At 47.7% G+C, this 18,152-nt stretch overlaps 1 protein-coding gene across 11 annotated transcripts in view; it reads left to right on the plus strand.

Moving 5' to 3' along the window:
• ABLIM2 (actin binding LIM protein family member 2) overlaps positions 1 to 18,152 on the plus strand; it is a 238,804-nt gene that overhangs the window by 83,193 nt on the left and 137,459 nt on the right. For 9 of the 11 annotated variants that reach the window (XM_088461729.1, XM_088461735.1, XM_088461740.1 and 6 more), the window contains exon 1: positions 3,562 to 3,736. The exons of the other annotated variants lie outside the window; for them this stretch is intronic. In XM_088461729.1, the coding sequence (XP_088317855.1) occupies positions 3,721 to 3,736 (16 nt within the window). In that variant the 5' untranslated portion in view covers positions 3,562 to 3,720. Of the gene's footprint in view, positions 1 to 3,561; positions 3,737 to 18,152 lie in introns of those variants that run through there. 11 annotated transcript variants of the gene reach the window in all.

The raw sequence follows: 18,152 nt of genomic DNA on the forward strand, positions 1-18,152 counted from the left end.
TCCTTGGTGCTTGATGTTTGGCAATGTTAGGATGTTGTATGTCCTTGGTGCTTGATCTTTGGCAATGTTAGGATGTTGTATGTCCTTGGTGCTTGATGTTTGGCAATGTTAGGATGTTGTATGTCCTTGGTGCTTGATCTTTGGCAATGTTAGGATGTTGTATGTCCTTGGTGCTTGATCTTTGGCAATGTTAGGATGTTGTATGTCCTTGGTGCTTGATCTTTGGCAATGTTAGGATGTTGTATGTCCTTGGTGCTTGATGTTTGGCAATGTTAGGATGTTGTATGTCCTTGGTGCTTGATGTTTGGCAATGTTAGGATGTTGTATGTCCTTGGTGCTTGATCTTTGGCAATGTTAGGATGTTGTTTGTCCTTGGTGCTTGATGTTTGGCAATGTTAGGATGTTGTATGTCCTTGGTGCTTAATCTTTGGCAATGTTAGGATGTTGTATGTCCTTGGTGCTTGATGTTTGGCAATGTTAGGATGTTGTATGTCCTTGGTGCTTGATGTTTGGCAATGTTAGGATGTTGTATGTCCTTGGTGCTTGATCTTTGGTAATGTTAGGATGTTGTATGTCCTTGGTGCTTGATGTTTGGCAATGTTAGGATGTTGTATGTCCTTGGTGCTTGATGTTTGGCAACGTTAGGATGTTGTATGTCCTTGGTGCTTGATCTTTGGCAATGTTAGGATGTTGTATGTCCTTGGTGCTTGATGTTTGGCCATGTTAGGATGTTGTATGTCCTTGGTGCTTGATGTTTGGCAATGTTAGGTTGTTGTATGTCCTTGGTGCTTGATGTTTGGCAATGTTAGGATGTTGTATGTCCTTGGTGCTTGATCTTTGGCAATGTTAGGATGTTGTATGTCCTTGGTGCTTGATGTTTGGCCATGTTAGGATGTTGTATGTCCTTGGTGCTTGATGTTTGGCAAGTTAGGATGTTGTATGTCCTTGGTGCTTGATGTTTGGCAATGTTAGGATGTTGTATGTCCTTGGTGCTTAATCTTTGGCAATGTTAGGATGTTGTATGTCCTTGGTGTTTGATGTTTGGCAATGTTAGGATGTTGTATGTCCTTGGTGCTTGATCTTTGGCAATGTTGGGATGTTGTATGTCCTTGGTGCTTGATGTTTGGCAATGTTAGGATGTTGTATGTCCTTGGTGCTTAATCTTTGGCAATGTTAGGATGTTGTATGTCCTTGGTGCTTGATGTTTGGCAATGTTAGGATGTTGTATGTCCTTGGTGCTTGATCTTTGGCAATGTTAGGATGTTGTATGTCCTTGGTGCTTGATCTTTGGCAATGTTAGGATGTTGTATGTCCTTGGTGCTTGATGTTTGGCAATGTTAGGATGTTGTATGTCCTTGGTGCTTGATCTTTGGCAATGTTAGGATGTTGGATGTCCTTGGTGCTTGATGTTTGGCAATGTTAGGATGTTGTATGTCCTTGGTGCTTGATGTTTGGCAATGTTAGGATGTTGTATGTCCTTGGTGCTTAATCTTTAGCAATGTTAGGATGTTGTATGTCCTTGGTGCTTGATGTTTGGCAATGTTAGGATGTTGTATGTCCTTGGTTCTTGATCTTTGGCAATTTTAGGATGTTGTATGTCCTTGGTGCTTGATGTTTGGCAATGTTAGGATGTTGTATGTCCTTGGTGCTTAATCTTTGGCAATGTTAGGATGTTGTATGTCCTTGGTGCTTGATGTTTGGCAATGTTAGGATGTTGTATGTCCTTGGTGCTTGATCTTTGGCAATGTTAGGATGTTGTATGTCCTTGGTGCTTGATCTTTGGCAATGTTAGGATATTGTATGTGCTTGATGTTTGGCAATGTTAGCATGTTGTATGTCCTTGGTGCTTGATCTTTGGCAATGTTAGGATGTTGTATGTCCTTGGTGCTTGATGTTTGGCAATATTAGGATGTTGTATGTCCTTGGTGCTTGATCTTTGGCAATGTTAGGATGTTCTATATCCTTGGTGCTTGATGTTTGGCAATGCTAGGATGTTGTATGTCCTTGGTGCTTGATGTTTGGCAATATTAGGATGTTGTATGTCCTTGGTGCTTGATCTTTGGCAATGTTAGGATGTTGTATGTCCTTGGTGCTTGATGTTTGGCAATGCTAGGATGTTGTATGTCCTTGGTGCTTGATGTTTGGCAATGTTAGGATGTTGTATGTCCTTGGTGCTTGATGTTTGGCAATGTTAGGATGTTGTATGTCCTTGGTGCTTGATGTTTGGCAATGTTAGGATGTTGTATGTCCTTGGTGCTTGATCTTTGGCAATGTTAGGATGTTGTATGTCCTTGGTGCTTGATGTTTTGTTTGGCAATGTTAGGATGTTGTATGTCCTTGGTGCTTGATCTTTGGCAATGTTAGGATGTTGTATGTCCTTGGTGCTTGATCTTTGGCAATGTTAGGATGTTGTATGTCCTTGGTGCTTGATGTTTGGCAATGTTAGGATGTTGTATGTCCTTGGTGCTTGATCTTTGGCATTGTTAGGATGTTGTATGTCCTTGGTGCTTGATCTTTGGCAATGTTAGGATGTTGTAGGTTCTTGGTGCTTGCTAACAGCAGGCTGTGCCATTCTTACCCTACTTTTCAACCAGAAGGGAGCTCCAAGGGCCACTTGCAGTGGGTGTGATTACATCTCGAGTCATCATTTCCCGTCTCTTAACTGCACAATTTCACGTTGCGGGTTATAATGCCCATACTCACCATTGGATATTGTTGGATGTGTCCAGCCTTGTGTGCTAAAGAGCTAGGTTTAGCTATCGATGATTTCTCCTCATTACTGGATCCATTATAAGAAGGCAGGCAGAAGACAGATATGTGGAACAGTCCCGATTTAGGAGGTATGTTTATTCACAGCGGTTTGTAACACCCTCCATAATGTGGCCATGTGTCCCGTCCCGTTACGCTCACATCCATTGTCGGGAGGTATGATTTAAGTGGTATGTGAAAGACCTGTATATGTACAAAAATTACTCACCTGTGTATGAAAAATATACATGTGTGTGTGTGTGTGTGTGTATAATGTTAACCTTGTTTTATTTATTTGCTTTGTCTACTTTGTAGTGAGACAGACATCTTGCTGTGCATCCCACAAATGTATATACCAGTCCTATTCATATAGCTGGCTTCACGAGATAAATTAGCTGTAAATGAATATACATGTCGCTAATCTGAGATCTTCCTTGAATAACTTTATTAATCTTTTCATAATTCCCCTGACATCACGACTAGGCAGCCGCTCATTGTACAGTCTTAATGAGTTTATCGCTTTCCACTGCAAAGCCTCAGAGGGGGCAGGTGGGTACTTCAAGCTCAATTAAAACTAATTTAATTTAGTACAGAGTTTCTGTGGGCCCCATAGCCAGCCATCACTGCAAGTCTCGCTCAGACACATCAGTGAGGGAAGGTATTTCCCAAATGTTAGCGTGGGAGTTTTCACATGTTCAAATGATGCCGGCTCTAATTTTAGAGATAGCCACCAGCAAGATGGCTAAGTCTGTCCCTGTGTGTGGGAGATGATGGAGTCAAATAACCATCTGCTCTGAGGCAAGGAACCAGCAGTAGATTCCGTGTTACATTAATAGTCTGCTGCACAGTGTCCTTCTGCGTGACTCGTCCCTGTACGCTGTACTACTCACTGGGTGTAGAACGTTGGCACCCCTGCAGATCGGAGCAGCTTGCCAGCGTTTTCTGTGATTACGTCTCACTGGGACTGTCTGGATGCCGGAAAACATAGGTACAGTTGCAGTTTGTCCACGTTAAATGACTTCTGCATTCAGATTTAGGATAATATTTTCCCCCATGTTTAGAATGGTAAATGTGTTTGCAGCTAAATGTAGCATTCACTTAACCGAAGTGCTATGGCCTCATGAAAAAAGAGAGAAATGATATAATATATAGCTGCCAAACGTGTATCGTATGCATTTTATTATACTGTATATATGTTTGCTACGGTGTTATCCACGTTTGTGACAGGGTGGAGCGGCAGGTATCTTATAAAAGTATGCTTGTGGACTGGATGTACTTATACAGGAGCCTATTGCTGGGCCTTTTCATCAGGGCCTGAAACAGTCGCTCATGCATTAAGGTCTTTCATTAATTGTAGCTACATATCTGATATGCTTGATCTCTGTCGTGATGGGGACTGCCGTGACGTTACTCAAGTTTATATGCTACAAAGCAAGACTATTCTATGTCATGTGTAACCTGTACTATCACTATGGCTTTAATTGTGTTCTTAAAAAGGTGTTTTATTTAGTCTTTGGAGACATTGATAAACTGAATAAGACCCTGGGGCTGATTAGGAGTTGGGAGCAATGCAAAAAAAGGAGTATCTTTGCACCTTGGCACAATCATGTTGCACTTCAGGGGAGGGGCAGATGTAAAATGTGCAGAGAGATTTAAATTTGGGAGGGGCGTGTCTTAGCAGAAACCCAAATTGCAATATAAAAATAAAACTGACCAGCATTTGTGGACTGCATGCTAATGCAGCCAGTATTTACTCTGCATGTAAAAATAATAAATGTATTTTTATATGCATAGCAGCATGTTTTGTCTAGGTGCAAAGTTACGCCATATGTTTTTTTTGCTTTGCTCCCAACTCAGAATCAACCCCTCCAAATGGACAGCCATGATTGACTTACTATGCTCCCTCAGTGACTGGCATAAAGTTGGTGTAGGTACTTGCCATGCCTCTTGGTTTAGGAAGATCACAGTACCAAGACACTGTGGTACATTGCTACAATTGGTACACTTTAAAAGAAACGGTATCCATTAAATATATTAAGGTCAAACATACATATTTGCCAATACAGCATGGTGCCTGTGATGAGCTTGCGTTCAGGAATTCAGAGCTGCCGGGTGCTGCGCACAGTTATCCTGTTTGGATTGGTTGCTCTAGGCAACAGACATTACTATACAGCCTTAGGACTGTCTGGTCCGTCTCTTTCCATATCAGATTTCATTCTGTGTTACCTTCACTGCATCTGTTAGCTCATGTGATAAACAGATATATGTACACAACACAATGGGTAATGAGTTGTAGTAGGGATGGCCATCGATGGTTAGCAACTGATGGTAGAGAGTGTGGCAATGTGTTTTATTTTAATCAACCAGCCTCTGGGGCGTAGCTCCGTCCCTGATGTGCTGTTTAGCCCCACCTACTTTCCTGATTGGCCCTCCCTGTAGCACGAGTAGGGATGTTCATTGACAGTGCAAATCATCAATGGTTTCTTGCCATGGTTTCTTGCACCATCGATGGCGACCAATGATGGTTAACCAATCGACCGTCATTTCCTAAGCTGTATTTCGCAGATGGCAATTTCCCCATCAGGATTACTTTTTGAAAAGATACAGAGAAAACTATCACAGGAGCTGCCTCAAAAGGGTCACAATAATAAAACTAAAGGACATACAGTACCATCTTCTTGGGCAAATGAGTTCTGTTATAGATGTTATACGATGACTCTTTAAGGTGGAGGCATTGGGAAATGGAGAGCTCAGAAGAATGTGGGCAGCGGAATATCTCCGTTGTATCATGGAATGTAGTTCCAAGGAATATTGTGTTACACTGGGAGTGTGAGAAAAGGGCCATGGGTGGAGCATGGAAATAGCACATGCTTTGGCTGCTTAGTGTAATTGATTGCTTTCATGAGAAGTGTTACAATCTGTTTTATTGAGTGTGCAGAGAGCTGACGGTATGACTACTCACCCATTGTACCACAATTGTTTTTGGCACTCGCAGGGTACAGTGGCAGAGGATATCACCGGATAAAACACCACATCACTATATACACTGCTACATAGTATAAAAATATCATCTCTGGTTATTATTGCAGGGGGGGGCAATTCATGTTTTGGGCCCCACATAGCAGTCAGTGTTTTAGCAGCATCTTGTTATGTATTTTGGTGCAAAACTTGTTTATATCGTAAAACTATGGAGCGCGGCTGCACATTATCACTGCTCCTTGCTCCCAGGACAGGTCATTACATGGTTGCTGTGCAGCAAATGTAAATGACAGATCAGTGCAATTATGCCTCTGTGCACAATGCATTATGTGGTCCTGCTGGGAAATTAGGAATAACTAAAAGTAAATAATATATTTACTTAAAATAGACCCTTACCCTGTTTATAGTTACCATATACAAATAATTGAATGTCCTGTACTAGTCGTCTCCAGGCTTAACCAACAATTACATGTTTCTTGTTCGGTATGCACAAAAATACTGCAGAATTCAATCACATCTTATCTTACACAGTTTATTATAATGTGCATAAAATTAAACTGATTTCCACATAAAAAGACACAGGTCAAATTGAAGTGGGTGTAGTTCAAATCCCGACAGCGGAAGCCCGACAAGGGTGAAGATCCTGATCGTCCCTAAGGTAAGTATCGCTAACCTAATTCCCCCCCCTAACCCTCCCTTAGGGGTGCCTAACCCTAACCTCCCCCCCAAGTGCCTAATCCTAATCCCCCCTCTAAGTGCCTAAACCTAACCCTCCCTTCCCCGCAGCCTAAACCTAAGTGCCCTGGGAAATGCCTAACCTCCCCCCAAGGGTGCCTAACCCCCCCCCTTGCCCTAGCCTAAACCTAACCCTCCTGGGGGGGTGCCTAACCCTAAGTCCCCCTGGGAGCCCTAAACCTAAACCCGTGGCTGTCCGCTCCCAGCTTACCTTTGTTCGGTGTGCCGGGCGTTGGTCTTCTGGCGTATGGTTAATGGCAGGCGTCAAGTTTTCGACGCCTGTCATTAGTACCACGCGGGATTAGAAAGTCTGGAAGTCGGCAGTCGGCATTTAGACAGTCGGCTTCCAATCTACATCCCATTGAAGCTTTGCGATATAAAATTTTGCAGAATAAGCATTATTAGGATAAAACTCCTCTACTCTACCTCCATAACTGGGGCTGCGATGGCTGCCGGGCCGTACTATGCTCTGCGATTCTGGGACTGGAAGCCCCACACGCAGCCTCAGTGCCACATGCTGGGCCCTGGCACAGGCTCAGAGGAGCAGAGCTGGCACCTCGGAAGCAGATAGGTCAACCTCATCCCCCTTCCCCTCAATTTTGGCTATAGGCCCAACAAAATAACAGTTACGCACCTACTTGTGTTCATATTAGATATCTGATTTATTATGTTTCTAAAATATTATATATGTCATAAAAAATACAAGTAATTGTGATCATGGGTCTGTCCTAGTTCTAATTCATATTCTGCTGACATTTAAACTCCCCTTTGTGCTGGTATGGACATGCTTTACCAATGTGTGCTAGAATAACTGTACCAATAAATTGCAGCAAACCATCTTAACTATCTTACCAAACATGTTAACACTTTTTAAAAGGGTTGTCCATCCTGCAAGGTTCAGGTAATGGGGAACGTCTGGGAGTAGGGACCCAATATACTACATGTATCTCCTACCTAGAACAAGATTTGTCCAAAACTGGTCTTCCCTTTAAGGCTGACTACTTGCCAATTGTCTTAGGGCCTGATTCATGACGGACCGCAACTGCAACAGCGTCCGCAGATCGGCCAATGGTGCGTACTGCGCATGCACAGCAGTGTGTGTGGGTGAGATGGCATTGCGGTCACACTACGATCACCTACGCAGATACAAAGCCATCGCAGATCAAGGGACGGGAGGTCAACGTTTGGGGGTGTTGACGGGGCAGTGGTTGGAGAAATGCAGGGGTGCCTGTCCGTTTGAACGCCGTTGCATGGACGTGCATAAATTAGCTACTGCGACGGCATACGCAGCTTGTGTACTCACTGCGTGCAACCAGGTTAGCAATTTCTGAGTAAGGTCAGACCTGCTGTGTGTGAGGGGCCGATGTTAATCGATGTTCCCGATGTATACGCAGGTCTGCAAGCTATTACAGATGTGAGATAGCGGTAGTGGGCGTCTATGCTGGCTGTGCGATGGCTTTGCGATTGCACTCATTAGCCTATTTTCGCAGCAGATCTCTGTGCGATTACGGAGTTGCGATCGCAATAGCGATCCACGCTGAATCAGGCCCTTTTTCTGTTTGCTGTTCCAGTTGCCATTATTTAACACACAATGCAATGAAATGACAATCCATTACGCCGTCATGTTGCACGCCGGGTGTTGCAGTGTCTGCATTGAGTACACAGCGTACCCATGCACCTGCTCAGCGTCAATTAAGTTGATGGGGTTGCCATGACAGCCGCTTTATAAACTAGAAACATATAAGATACACACAAGGCGTAGCTGAATTGCTGAGATCAGATGTATGGTGGATGTCTGCAACTGGTCATTTACAAAGTGCATCAGAACTCATTGCAGTGAAGGCACATGGAGGTTTTTTGTTTTTTTTCTTGCTTAATTAAATATTTGTCGAATTTTGGAATTTTCAAAGTTTCTGTGCATCAGGAAAGCTGCTGCTACGTCATATGTGGGACTAGACCAGTGACTGATTTAATTCCCTGACTGACTCAGGGTCGATCTAGCTACGGAAATGCTGGTGGGCTAAAAGTTGATCATGCCTGAATATTATTATACTCTGGCTACAGGTTGGTATGTTAATAAGTTAGCTATCCTCAGGTATGAAATGGGTAGTGCAACTGCTTATAGCATTATAACTGCTTATAACATTTATCGTTGCTCAGCTTAAAACCTGGTACGGCAAGCGTGTATGGACTTGGCGATGCCGACACCCCCGCTGGGTCCTGTCGCTCGCAATAGCTCGCTAGGTACACATCGTAGTGTGTACCCAGCTTTATGTACTAACTGAATTTCCCCCTTAGTGGGCGATTCAATCCAGCGTGCAAGTCCGTATAGTCCGACTTAAGTCGTAGAATGCCGATTAACACGACTAATGTTGGTTTTTTTGTCTCGCTAACCGGCATTCTCCGAATAAATTGCCACCCACGCGCCTGTTATCACCGTGCTAAAGTATGAAAACTGCCTCGCGGCTGGCACTTTATTCGGATTTCTGAGGGTGCGAGAAGAAAACCTTTAGTTGGCCTAACAGCGCGCTGAATCGAATAGCTCCAGCAGATTCTTCCCGGCGCTATTAACAACATGCTGAATTGAATCACCCCCTTAGAGAGATATGCATACAACTGTCATACAGTATTGTAGTGTGTGCAGTTACAGTCTGTTGTAGTGATGAGTATAGACTGTCAGTCTATGGCAGTGGTTTTCAAACTCTGTGCCGTGGCACACCAGTGTGCCGCCAGCAGTTGTTTAGTGTGCTGCCGCCGGAGCCCGCTGTCAGAGGCTCTCAGAGCCGCCGATCAGATTACTTCAGTGCAGTCATTGCGGCCCGGGCAGCGCTGCCGCTGAGCTCTTCTGGGAAGCTCAGGCGCTCCCGGGCCGTAACCTCAGTAGGCGCAGCTGCGCGACATCACAGGCCCTCTCAATGTATGTGTTTTATTCCTGCGGAAGCCAATGTATGTGTGTTTTATTTCTCTGGGGCAAATGTGTGTGATTTATTCCTGTGGAGGCCAATGTAGTGTGTTTTATTCCCATGGAGGCCAATGTAGTGTGTTTTATTCCCATGGAGGCCAATGTAGTGTGTTTTTTTTATGTAGGAGCCAATGTGCATGTTTTTTCATCGGTGTATATGGCCAGTCTGTGATGTAGTGCAGTGTGTATATGGTCAGTCTGTGATGTAGTGCTGTGTGTATATGGTCAGTCTGTGATGTAGTGCAGTATGCATATGGTCAGTCTGTGATGTAGTGCAGTGTGTGTATATGGTCAGTCTGTGATGTAGTGCTGTGTGTATATGGTCAGTCTGTGATGTAGTGCAGTGTGTATATGGTCTGTCTGTGATGTAGTGTAGTGTGTATATGGTCAGTCTGTGATGTAGTGCAGTGTGTATTTGGTCAGTCTGTGATGTAGTGTGTGCATGGTCAGTAGTGTGTATATGGTCAGTCTGTGATGTAGTGCATTGTGTATATGGTCAGTCTGTGATGTAGTACAGTGTGTATATGGTCAGTCTGTGATGTAGTGAAGTGTATATATGGTCAGTCTATGATGTAGTGCAGTGTGTATTTGGTCAGTCTGTGATGTAGTGAAGTTAGTATATGGTCAGTCTGTGATGTAGTGTAGTGTGTATATGGTCAGTCTGTGATGTACAGTAGTGCTGTGTGTATATGGTCAGTCTGTGATGTAGTGCAGTGTGTATATGGTCAGTCTGTGATGTAGTGCATTGTGTATATGGTCAGTCTGTGATGTAGTGCTGTGAGTATATGGTCAGTCTGTGATGTAGTGCTGTGTGTATATGGTCAGTCTGTGATGTAGTGCTGTGTGTATATGGTCAGTCTGTGATGTAATGCAGTGTGTATATGGTCAGTCTGTGATGTAGTGCAGTTTGTATATGGTCAGTCTGTGATGTAGTGCAGTGTGTATTTGGTCAGTCTGTGATGTAGTGAAGTGTGTATATGGTCAGTCTGTGATGTAGTGTAGTATGTGCATGGTCAGTAGTGTGTATATGGTCAGTCTGTGTTGTAGTGCAGTGTGTATATTGTCAGGTTGTGTTGTAGTGCTGTGTGTATGTGGTCAGTCTATGATGTAGTGCAGTGTGTATTTGGTCAGTCTGTGATGTAGTGAAGTGTGTATATGGTCAGTCTGTGATGTATTGTAGTGTGTATATGGTCAGTCTGTGATGTACAGTAGTGCTGTGTGTATATGGTCAGTCTGTGATGTAGTACAGTGTGTATATGGTCAGTCTGTGATGTAGTGCTGTGTGTATATGGTCAGTCTGTGATGTAGTGCAGTGTGTATATGATCAGCCTGCGATGTAGTGCAGTGTGTATATGGTCAGTCTGTGATGTACAGTAGTGCTGTGTGTATATGGTCATTTTGTGGTGTAGTGTATTGTGTATATGGTCAGTCTGTAACGTAGTGCAGTGTGTATATGGTCAGTCTGTGACGTAGTGCTGTGTGCATATGGTCAGTCTGACGTAGTGCTGTGTGTATATGGTCAGTCTGTGACATAGTGCTGTGTGTATATGGTCAGTCTGTGATGTAGTGCTGTGTGTATATGGTAAAGTCTGTGATGTAGTGCAGTGTGTATATGATCAGCCTGTGATGTAGTGCAGTGTGTATATGGTCAGTCTGTGATGTACAGTAGTGCTGTGTGTATATGGTCATTTCTACTTCAGGGTCCATAGGGTATCCACAGGATACCTTGGGGTATAGGTGTGACGTCAGTCGCAGGGCACCAAAGAGTTAAGCTTTCAGCCTCCCAGGATGCACTAGGTCCCCCTCCTATACCCCGCCCCCGGGCCAAGGCACCTCAGTTTAGTTTGGTGCCCGGCCGGAGTCGGGTGCACCTGTTGGAGTGGGGACTAGAAGAGCCCCTGAAGCTTATTCTTCATGCAGCTGTGGCTGCACATCTGGATGAACAGCATGGACAGTCAGTCCTGACGTCCATGCTGTCTTCCCTACACCCCGCCGGTACCAGAACGCCGGTACTGATCCGGGGATGCTGGTGGGCGTCTGGGGTCACAGCTAGCGGTGACCCCAGATGCTCCGGACCATGGCCGGATTCAAGGGGGACAGAGGTAAGCAGCGGGGTCCCGCGGTGGGTCCCCGCTGATCACATGGTCCTAAGTCCCCAGGCAGGGGGCTCCCTGGGGACTGGCTGCAGCGTGGAGCCAGGCGACCAACCTGCGCTTCCACTACCCCCTGGGACAGCGGACCGCAGCAGAGCGGTAGCGCTGCGGCGTCCCAGGGGTTAAATGCATGCCAGGGGAGCGCGCCTTCCCTGTCTCACAGCCGGCGCCTCCCCCGCTGCACACAGCCCTCTCTGCATGCTGCCGACTGGTCCTGTGGCAGCGCTCCTCCCCCAGGCCAGCCTCCTCTCTGCTCCTCGGCGGCCATCTTCTCCAGAACGCATGGTGAACGCTGCTGGAAGCGCTGGACGGAAGCATCGTGGTCTGGGTCCCCCCGCATACCTCTCCTCCGCTGTGGTCAGGTCTGTGTATGCAGCGCTGTGTCCTACCAGGCCCTGTGTCTGTGTAGTTGAGTGATCAGCGCTGTTAGTGCAGGAATTGTTATTTTTCTGCATTGTATGTGACTGTGCTAGCGCTGCTGCCTGTAATCTTTTCTTCTCTAAACTGTCAGCTTTATTACTGTCCCTGTTCTTTCTGCTAAAGCCCTTGCGGTGCGGTGCTGCAGGGTGGTCTCTCGCCTATTTAATACTTAATTGGTGAGAGAGGTCACATACGTGGTGCCATCATGTCTGAAAGTGATTTTCCCCTCCGGCTACAGTGTACCACGTGCAAAGTACCGTTAGCGGAGGGGGAGGGTAGCGCGGAGGGCCTTTGCCGGCAGTGTTTGTCCATGGCGCGGCCTATTACGGTTACAGCACCGGTACAGGAGCCGCCCTGGGCTTGTTTCGCTCAGGCGTTAACAGCTTTAGTGGGCCAGTTAGCTCCGCAGCCCGCGTTTACTCCGATGGGTTTGTCCCAGCAGTCTGTGGTGTCGTCACCCATGCAGGGGTTCCCACGACAATTGGTGGTACCCCACAGTCTCCCTATTTCCCCGCTCCCGGGTTCTCAGGAGCCAGCGTGGGTTAACTCCCTGACGAGTTCTGTACAGCACTTGTCGGATGTGTTGCAAGGGGAGTCTGTGATGCGGTCTCATAAAAGGCCGGTGGCGTCTCTGTCCGCTCCTTATGAGGATGACGAAGGGACGTCTGATGATGGGGAGATTCTAGATCCTTACGATCAGGAACCTCTCCATACTAAGGACGCTGATGCTAAGTCCAAAGTATATATTCCTGGACTTATTCGGGCGGTCCGCATAGCCTTGGTGATTGAGGACGAAGTTCCCCCAGCGGCTAAATCTAAGTATGCCTTTTTCAAAGATGTGAAGGGCGATGCCACAGTCTTTCCTCTTTCGGGTCAGTTGGTGGACCATTTAGAGGAGGCGTGGAAACAACCTGGCAAAAGATACCAGCCGCAGAGACGCCTGGCGGTGGCTTATCCGTTCGCGGATAATTATTTTGCTAAGTGGGAATCCCCTCCACAGGTGGATTCTCACGTGACCCGTCTTGTCCGTAGTGCCACATTGCCGATGCCATCCATGTCCTCCCTTAAGGATGCTACGGACCGCAAGGTAGAAATCTGCCTGAAGTCCGCTTATTCCCTTGCAGGGGGGGCAGCACGGCCGGCTATGGCCATTTGCTGGGTTGCCAGAGCGATGGAGCGCTGGGCGGATTCATTAGAGGCTTCTTTTGAATCCGACTGTCCGGCCGATCAGGCGGAGTTGATTGGCAATCTCCGTGATTCGGCCACCTACATCAACGAGGCGGCTCTAGACATTAGTACTCTGGTGTCTAGAATTTCTTCAGCAGCGGTAGCTGCTCGTCGCACCTTGTGGCTGCGATCCTGGAAGGCGGACGCAGATTCCAAGAAAGGTCTGGAAGCGTTGCCGTTTACCGGAGAAGTTCTCTTCGGTCCGGATCTGGATAAGATTGTGGCCACGCTGGCGGCAGCCAAATCTGCCTGTCTCCCGTCGGCCGCTGCTCCTTCTGGTTCGGGACCATCGTCCTTTCGGTCATCTAGGGCCCAGGGCAGGCCCAAACCACAGTCGTTTCCTCGACAGGCTGGCCCTAAGAAATCGGTCAAGCCCCGGAAGCAGGCATGGAGTACCAGACGTCCGGCCCCCAAGCCAGATGACAAGCCTGCGGCCTGACGGTCCGGGCCTCCCTTTGGGGGATCCCAGGGTGGGAGGCCGCCTGCTACAGTTCGCTCAGTGTTGGTCGACCACTACGACAGACACTTGGGTTCTGGAGGTGGTTTCCCACGGATACGCCCTCTCCTTCCGGCACAGACCCCCGGCTCGCTTCTTCACCACGGGTCTCCCATCAGACCGGAACAAGGCTACGGAGCTGCGGAAGGTATTGCACACTATGCTCCAGGCTGGAGTTATAGTGGCGGTTCCATTCTCCCAGAGGGGCCAGGGTTTCTATTCAAATCTATTTTTGGTACAGAAACCCAATGGGTCATATCGTCCGATACTCAACCTCAAAGCACTCAACAAGTTTTTGCGGGTCCCGAAGTTTCGGATGGAGACCCTACGGTCCATCATTCTGGCGCTGGAACCTGGGGACTACTTGGTGTCATTGGACATACAGGACGCTTACCTGCATGTCCCTATTCTTTGGCGCCATCAACAGTTCCTCAGGTTTGCAATCAGCAGCGACCACTTCCAGTTTCGGGCGTTACCTTTTGGCCTGGCAACAGCACCACGTGTTCTCACCAAGGTGATGGCGGTCATGGCGGCTTCTCTGCGGCTGCAGGGAGTCCGCATGTTGCCGTATTTGGACGACCTGTTATTGGTGGCAGGATCTCCAGAGCTCCTGTTACGCCACTTGGACCTGACCATTGCACTGCTGCAACGGCACGGCTGGCTAATCAACTGGCAGAAGTCCACTCTAATCCCGTCTCGGAGGATTCTGCATCTTGGAGCCTTCTTGGACTCGGGACAGCAAAGGATCTTCGTGACGGAGGACAAGATCTCTGCTTTACAGTCAAGGGTGCGCAGTTGTCTGCACAGCCGCCGGGTGTCCTTATACTCGGCGATGAGGTTACTGGGCTCCATGGTGTCGGTGTTCGACATGGTGGAATACGCCCAGTTTCACTCCAGACCTCTGCAGCACCTGATCCTGTCCAAGTGGAACGGGCTGACTCAGTCTCTGAAGTCCCAGACGATTGTGCTCACCCAGGAGGTTCGCCTGTCCCTTACGTGGTGGTTACAGACGACCCACCTCAACAAGGGACGTCCGTTCTGGGTTCCAAATTGGGTCCTGTTGACAACGGACGCCAGTCTTCGGGGCTGGGGAGCAGTTTCGGGTCCACACTTGTTCCAGGGCAGGTGGACGCCGACAGAAGCGGAGCTTCCAATAAATATCTTGGAACTCCGTGCGGTCTTCAATGCTCTCCAGCAGGCACAGCGGTTTCTCCAGGGTCGCCCGGTGCAGGTCCAGTCGGACAACGCTACCACCGTGGCCTACATAAACAGGCAAGGAGGAACTCGCAGTCGGGCGGCTCTCGTAGAGGTCTCTCGGATCCTGGTTTGGGCGGAGCGCAATCTTCCGGCCATATCAGCGGTCTTCATCCCGGGAGTGCTCAATTGGGAGGCGGACTTTCTAAGTCGCCAGGACGTTCATCCGGGGGAATGGTCCCTGCACCCGGACGTTTTTCAACTACTGGTGGACAGGTGGGGTCTTCCAGAAATCGACCTCATGGCGTCCCGGCACAACAACAAGTTGCCGGTGTACGGGTCTCGCACAAGAGACGAAGGGGCGTCTCTGGTGGATGCTCTGTCCGTCCGGTGGACGTTCCGGTTCGCATACCTGTTCCCTCCGGTCTCCCTTCTTCCACGGGTAATCCGGAAATTCAAACAGGAAGGAGGGACGCTCCTGTTGATAGCTCCCGCGTGGCCCAGACGGCACTGGTTCTCAGACCTTCAGGGTCTGTCCGTGGACATTCCTCTGCGGTTGCCGCTATGACCGGACCTTCTGTCTCAGGGTCCTTGCCTTCACCCGGACCTGACTCGGCTGTCTTTGACGGCGTGGCTGTTGAGACGGCCATGCTGAGGTCCCGGGGGTTTTCCAGCTCTGTGGTGCGTACCATGTTACGAGCTCGGAAACCGTCTTCCGCGAGGATATACCATCGCGTGTGGCATACGTTCTTCCAGTGGTGTCGACCGAGAGGTTATGCACAGCGGGAGTTTCGTCTGTCTCGGATTCTCGCCTTCCTGCAAGCGGGACTAGATCATGGGCTTCGCCTTGCTTCTTTGAAGGTACAGGTTTCGGCCCTATCTGTCTGGTTTCACCGTAGGATTGCTACAATCCCGGATGTGCGCACCTTTATGCAGGGTGTTCTCCGCATTCAGCCGCCCTTTGTTCCACCTGTGGCGCCTTGGGATTTGGCTGTGGTCCTGAGGGCTCTCCAAGGACCGCCGTTTGAACCACTGGGCTCAGTGGATCTTAAATGGCTAACAGCTAAGACTGTTTTCCTTCTGGCCATTGCTTCGGCCAGACGTGTTTCTGAGTTAGGGGCTCTTTCTTGTAGACCCCCTTTCTTGGTTTTTTATGGGAACAGGGCAGTGCTCCGCACTCGGCCCGAGTTTCTTCCCAAAGTTATTTCCCAGTTTCATATTAACGAGGAAATAGTTGTTCCGGCCTTTAACTCACCGGGTCTTTCCGTGGGTGAGGCCTCTTTGGATGTTGTGCGGGCCTTAAGGACTTATGTTGACCGCACTTCTTCGTTTAGGAAGTCGGACGCTTTGTTTGTCCTCTTTGGCTTCCGTAAAAAGGGTTGGCCTGCTTCAAAGCAAACTTTGGCAGCCTGGATCCGTATGGCTATTTCTGAAGCTTATCTTCATGAAGGCCTACCGGTCCCTCCTTCTCTGAAGGCTCATTCCACTAGGTCTGTGGGTCCTTCGTGGGCAGCTCGACGTGGTGCCTCGGCAGTTCAGATCTGCAAGGCTGCTACGTGGTCTTCTGTCCATACCTTCGTGAGGTATTACAGGTTTGACACCTTCGCCTCTCAGGATGCTTCCTTCGGGCGGCGGATTCTCCTTTCTGCACAGGAGCGTCCCCACCCTTAAAGGATACTGCTTTGGGACATCCCCAAGGTATCCTGTGGATACCCTATGGACCCTGAAGTAGAAAATATGAGATATGGTAAGAACTTACCCTTGTTATCTCTATTTCTACGAAGTCCATAGGGTTCCACAGGACTCCCGCCCTGTCGCACCTGTGCTGCAGATGGGCTTTGCTCTGGTCACCGGTTTTCCGTCTCCCTCTGGTGAGAATGTGATTCTTGTATGTGTCCAGATCTTTGTTCTCTCTCTTCCTTCTCCTCCTCCGGCCTATGGCTTGGTAACTAACTGAGGTGCCTTGGCCCGGGGGCGGGGTATAGGAGGGGGACCTAGTGCATCCTGGGAGGCTGAAAGCTTAACTCTTTGGTGCCCTGCGACTGACGTCACACCTATACCCCAAATTATCCTGTGGAACCCTATGGACTTCGTAGAAATAGAGATAACAAGGGTAAGTTCTTACCATATCTCATATTTTTGTGGTGTAGTGTATTGTGTATATGGTCAGTCTGTGATGTACTGCTGTGTGTATATGGTCAGTCTATGTTGTAGTGCTGTGTGTATATGGTCAGTCTGTGATGTAGTGTTGTGTGTATATGGTCAGTCTGTGATGTACAGTAGTGCAGTGTGTATATGGTCATTATGTGGTGTAGTGCTGTGTGTATATGGTCAGTCTGTGATGTAGTGCAGTGTGTATATGGTCAGTCTGTGATGTAGTGCTGTGTGTATATGGTCAGTCTGTGATGTAGTGTAGTATGTGCATGGTCAGTAGTGTGTATATGGTCAGTCTGTGTTGTAGTGCAGTGTGTATATGGTCAGGTTGTGTTGTAGTGCTGTGTGTATGTGGTTAGTCTATGATGTAGTGCAGTGTGTATTTGGTCAGTCTGTGATGTAGTGAAGTGTGTATATGGTCAGTCTGTGATGTAGTGTAGTGTGTATATGGTCAGTCTGTGATGTACAGTAGTGCTGTGTGTATATGGTCAGTCTGTGATGTAGTGTAGTATGTGCATGGTCAGTAGTGTGTATATGGTCAGTCTGTGTTGTAGTGCAGTGTGTATATGGTCAGTCTGTGATGTAGTGCAGTGTGTATATGATCAGCCTGCGATGTAGTGCAGTGTGTATATGGTCAGTCTGTGATGTACAGTAGTGCTGTGTGTATATGGTAATTTTGTGGTGTAGTGTATTGTGTATATGGTCAGTCTGTAACGTAGTGCAGTGTGTATATGGTCAGTCTGTGACGTAGTGCTGTGTGTATATGGTCAGTCTGTGACGTAGTGCTGTGTGCATATGGTCAGTCTGACGTAGTGCTGTGTGTATATGGTCAGTCTGTGACATAGTGCTGTGTGTATATGGTCAGTCTGTGATGTAGTGCTGTGTGTATATGGTCAGTCTGTGATGTAGTGCAGTGTGTATATGATCAACCTGTGATGTAGTGCAGTGTGTATATGGTCAGTCTGTGATGTACAGTAGTGCTGTGTGTATATGGTCATTTTGTGGTGTAGTGTATATGATCAGTCTGTGATGTAGTGCAGGGTGTATATGGTCAGTCTGTGATGTAGTGCTGTGTGTATATGGT

This window comes from Taudactylus pleione, unplaced genomic scaffold (genome assembly GCF_031769625.1).
Source record: "Taudactylus pleione unplaced genomic scaffold, aTauple2 ptg001091l, whole genome shotgun sequence".
Classification (NCBI taxonomy): domain Eukaryota; kingdom Metazoa; phylum Chordata; class Amphibia; order Anura; family Myobatrachidae; genus Taudactylus; species Taudactylus pleione.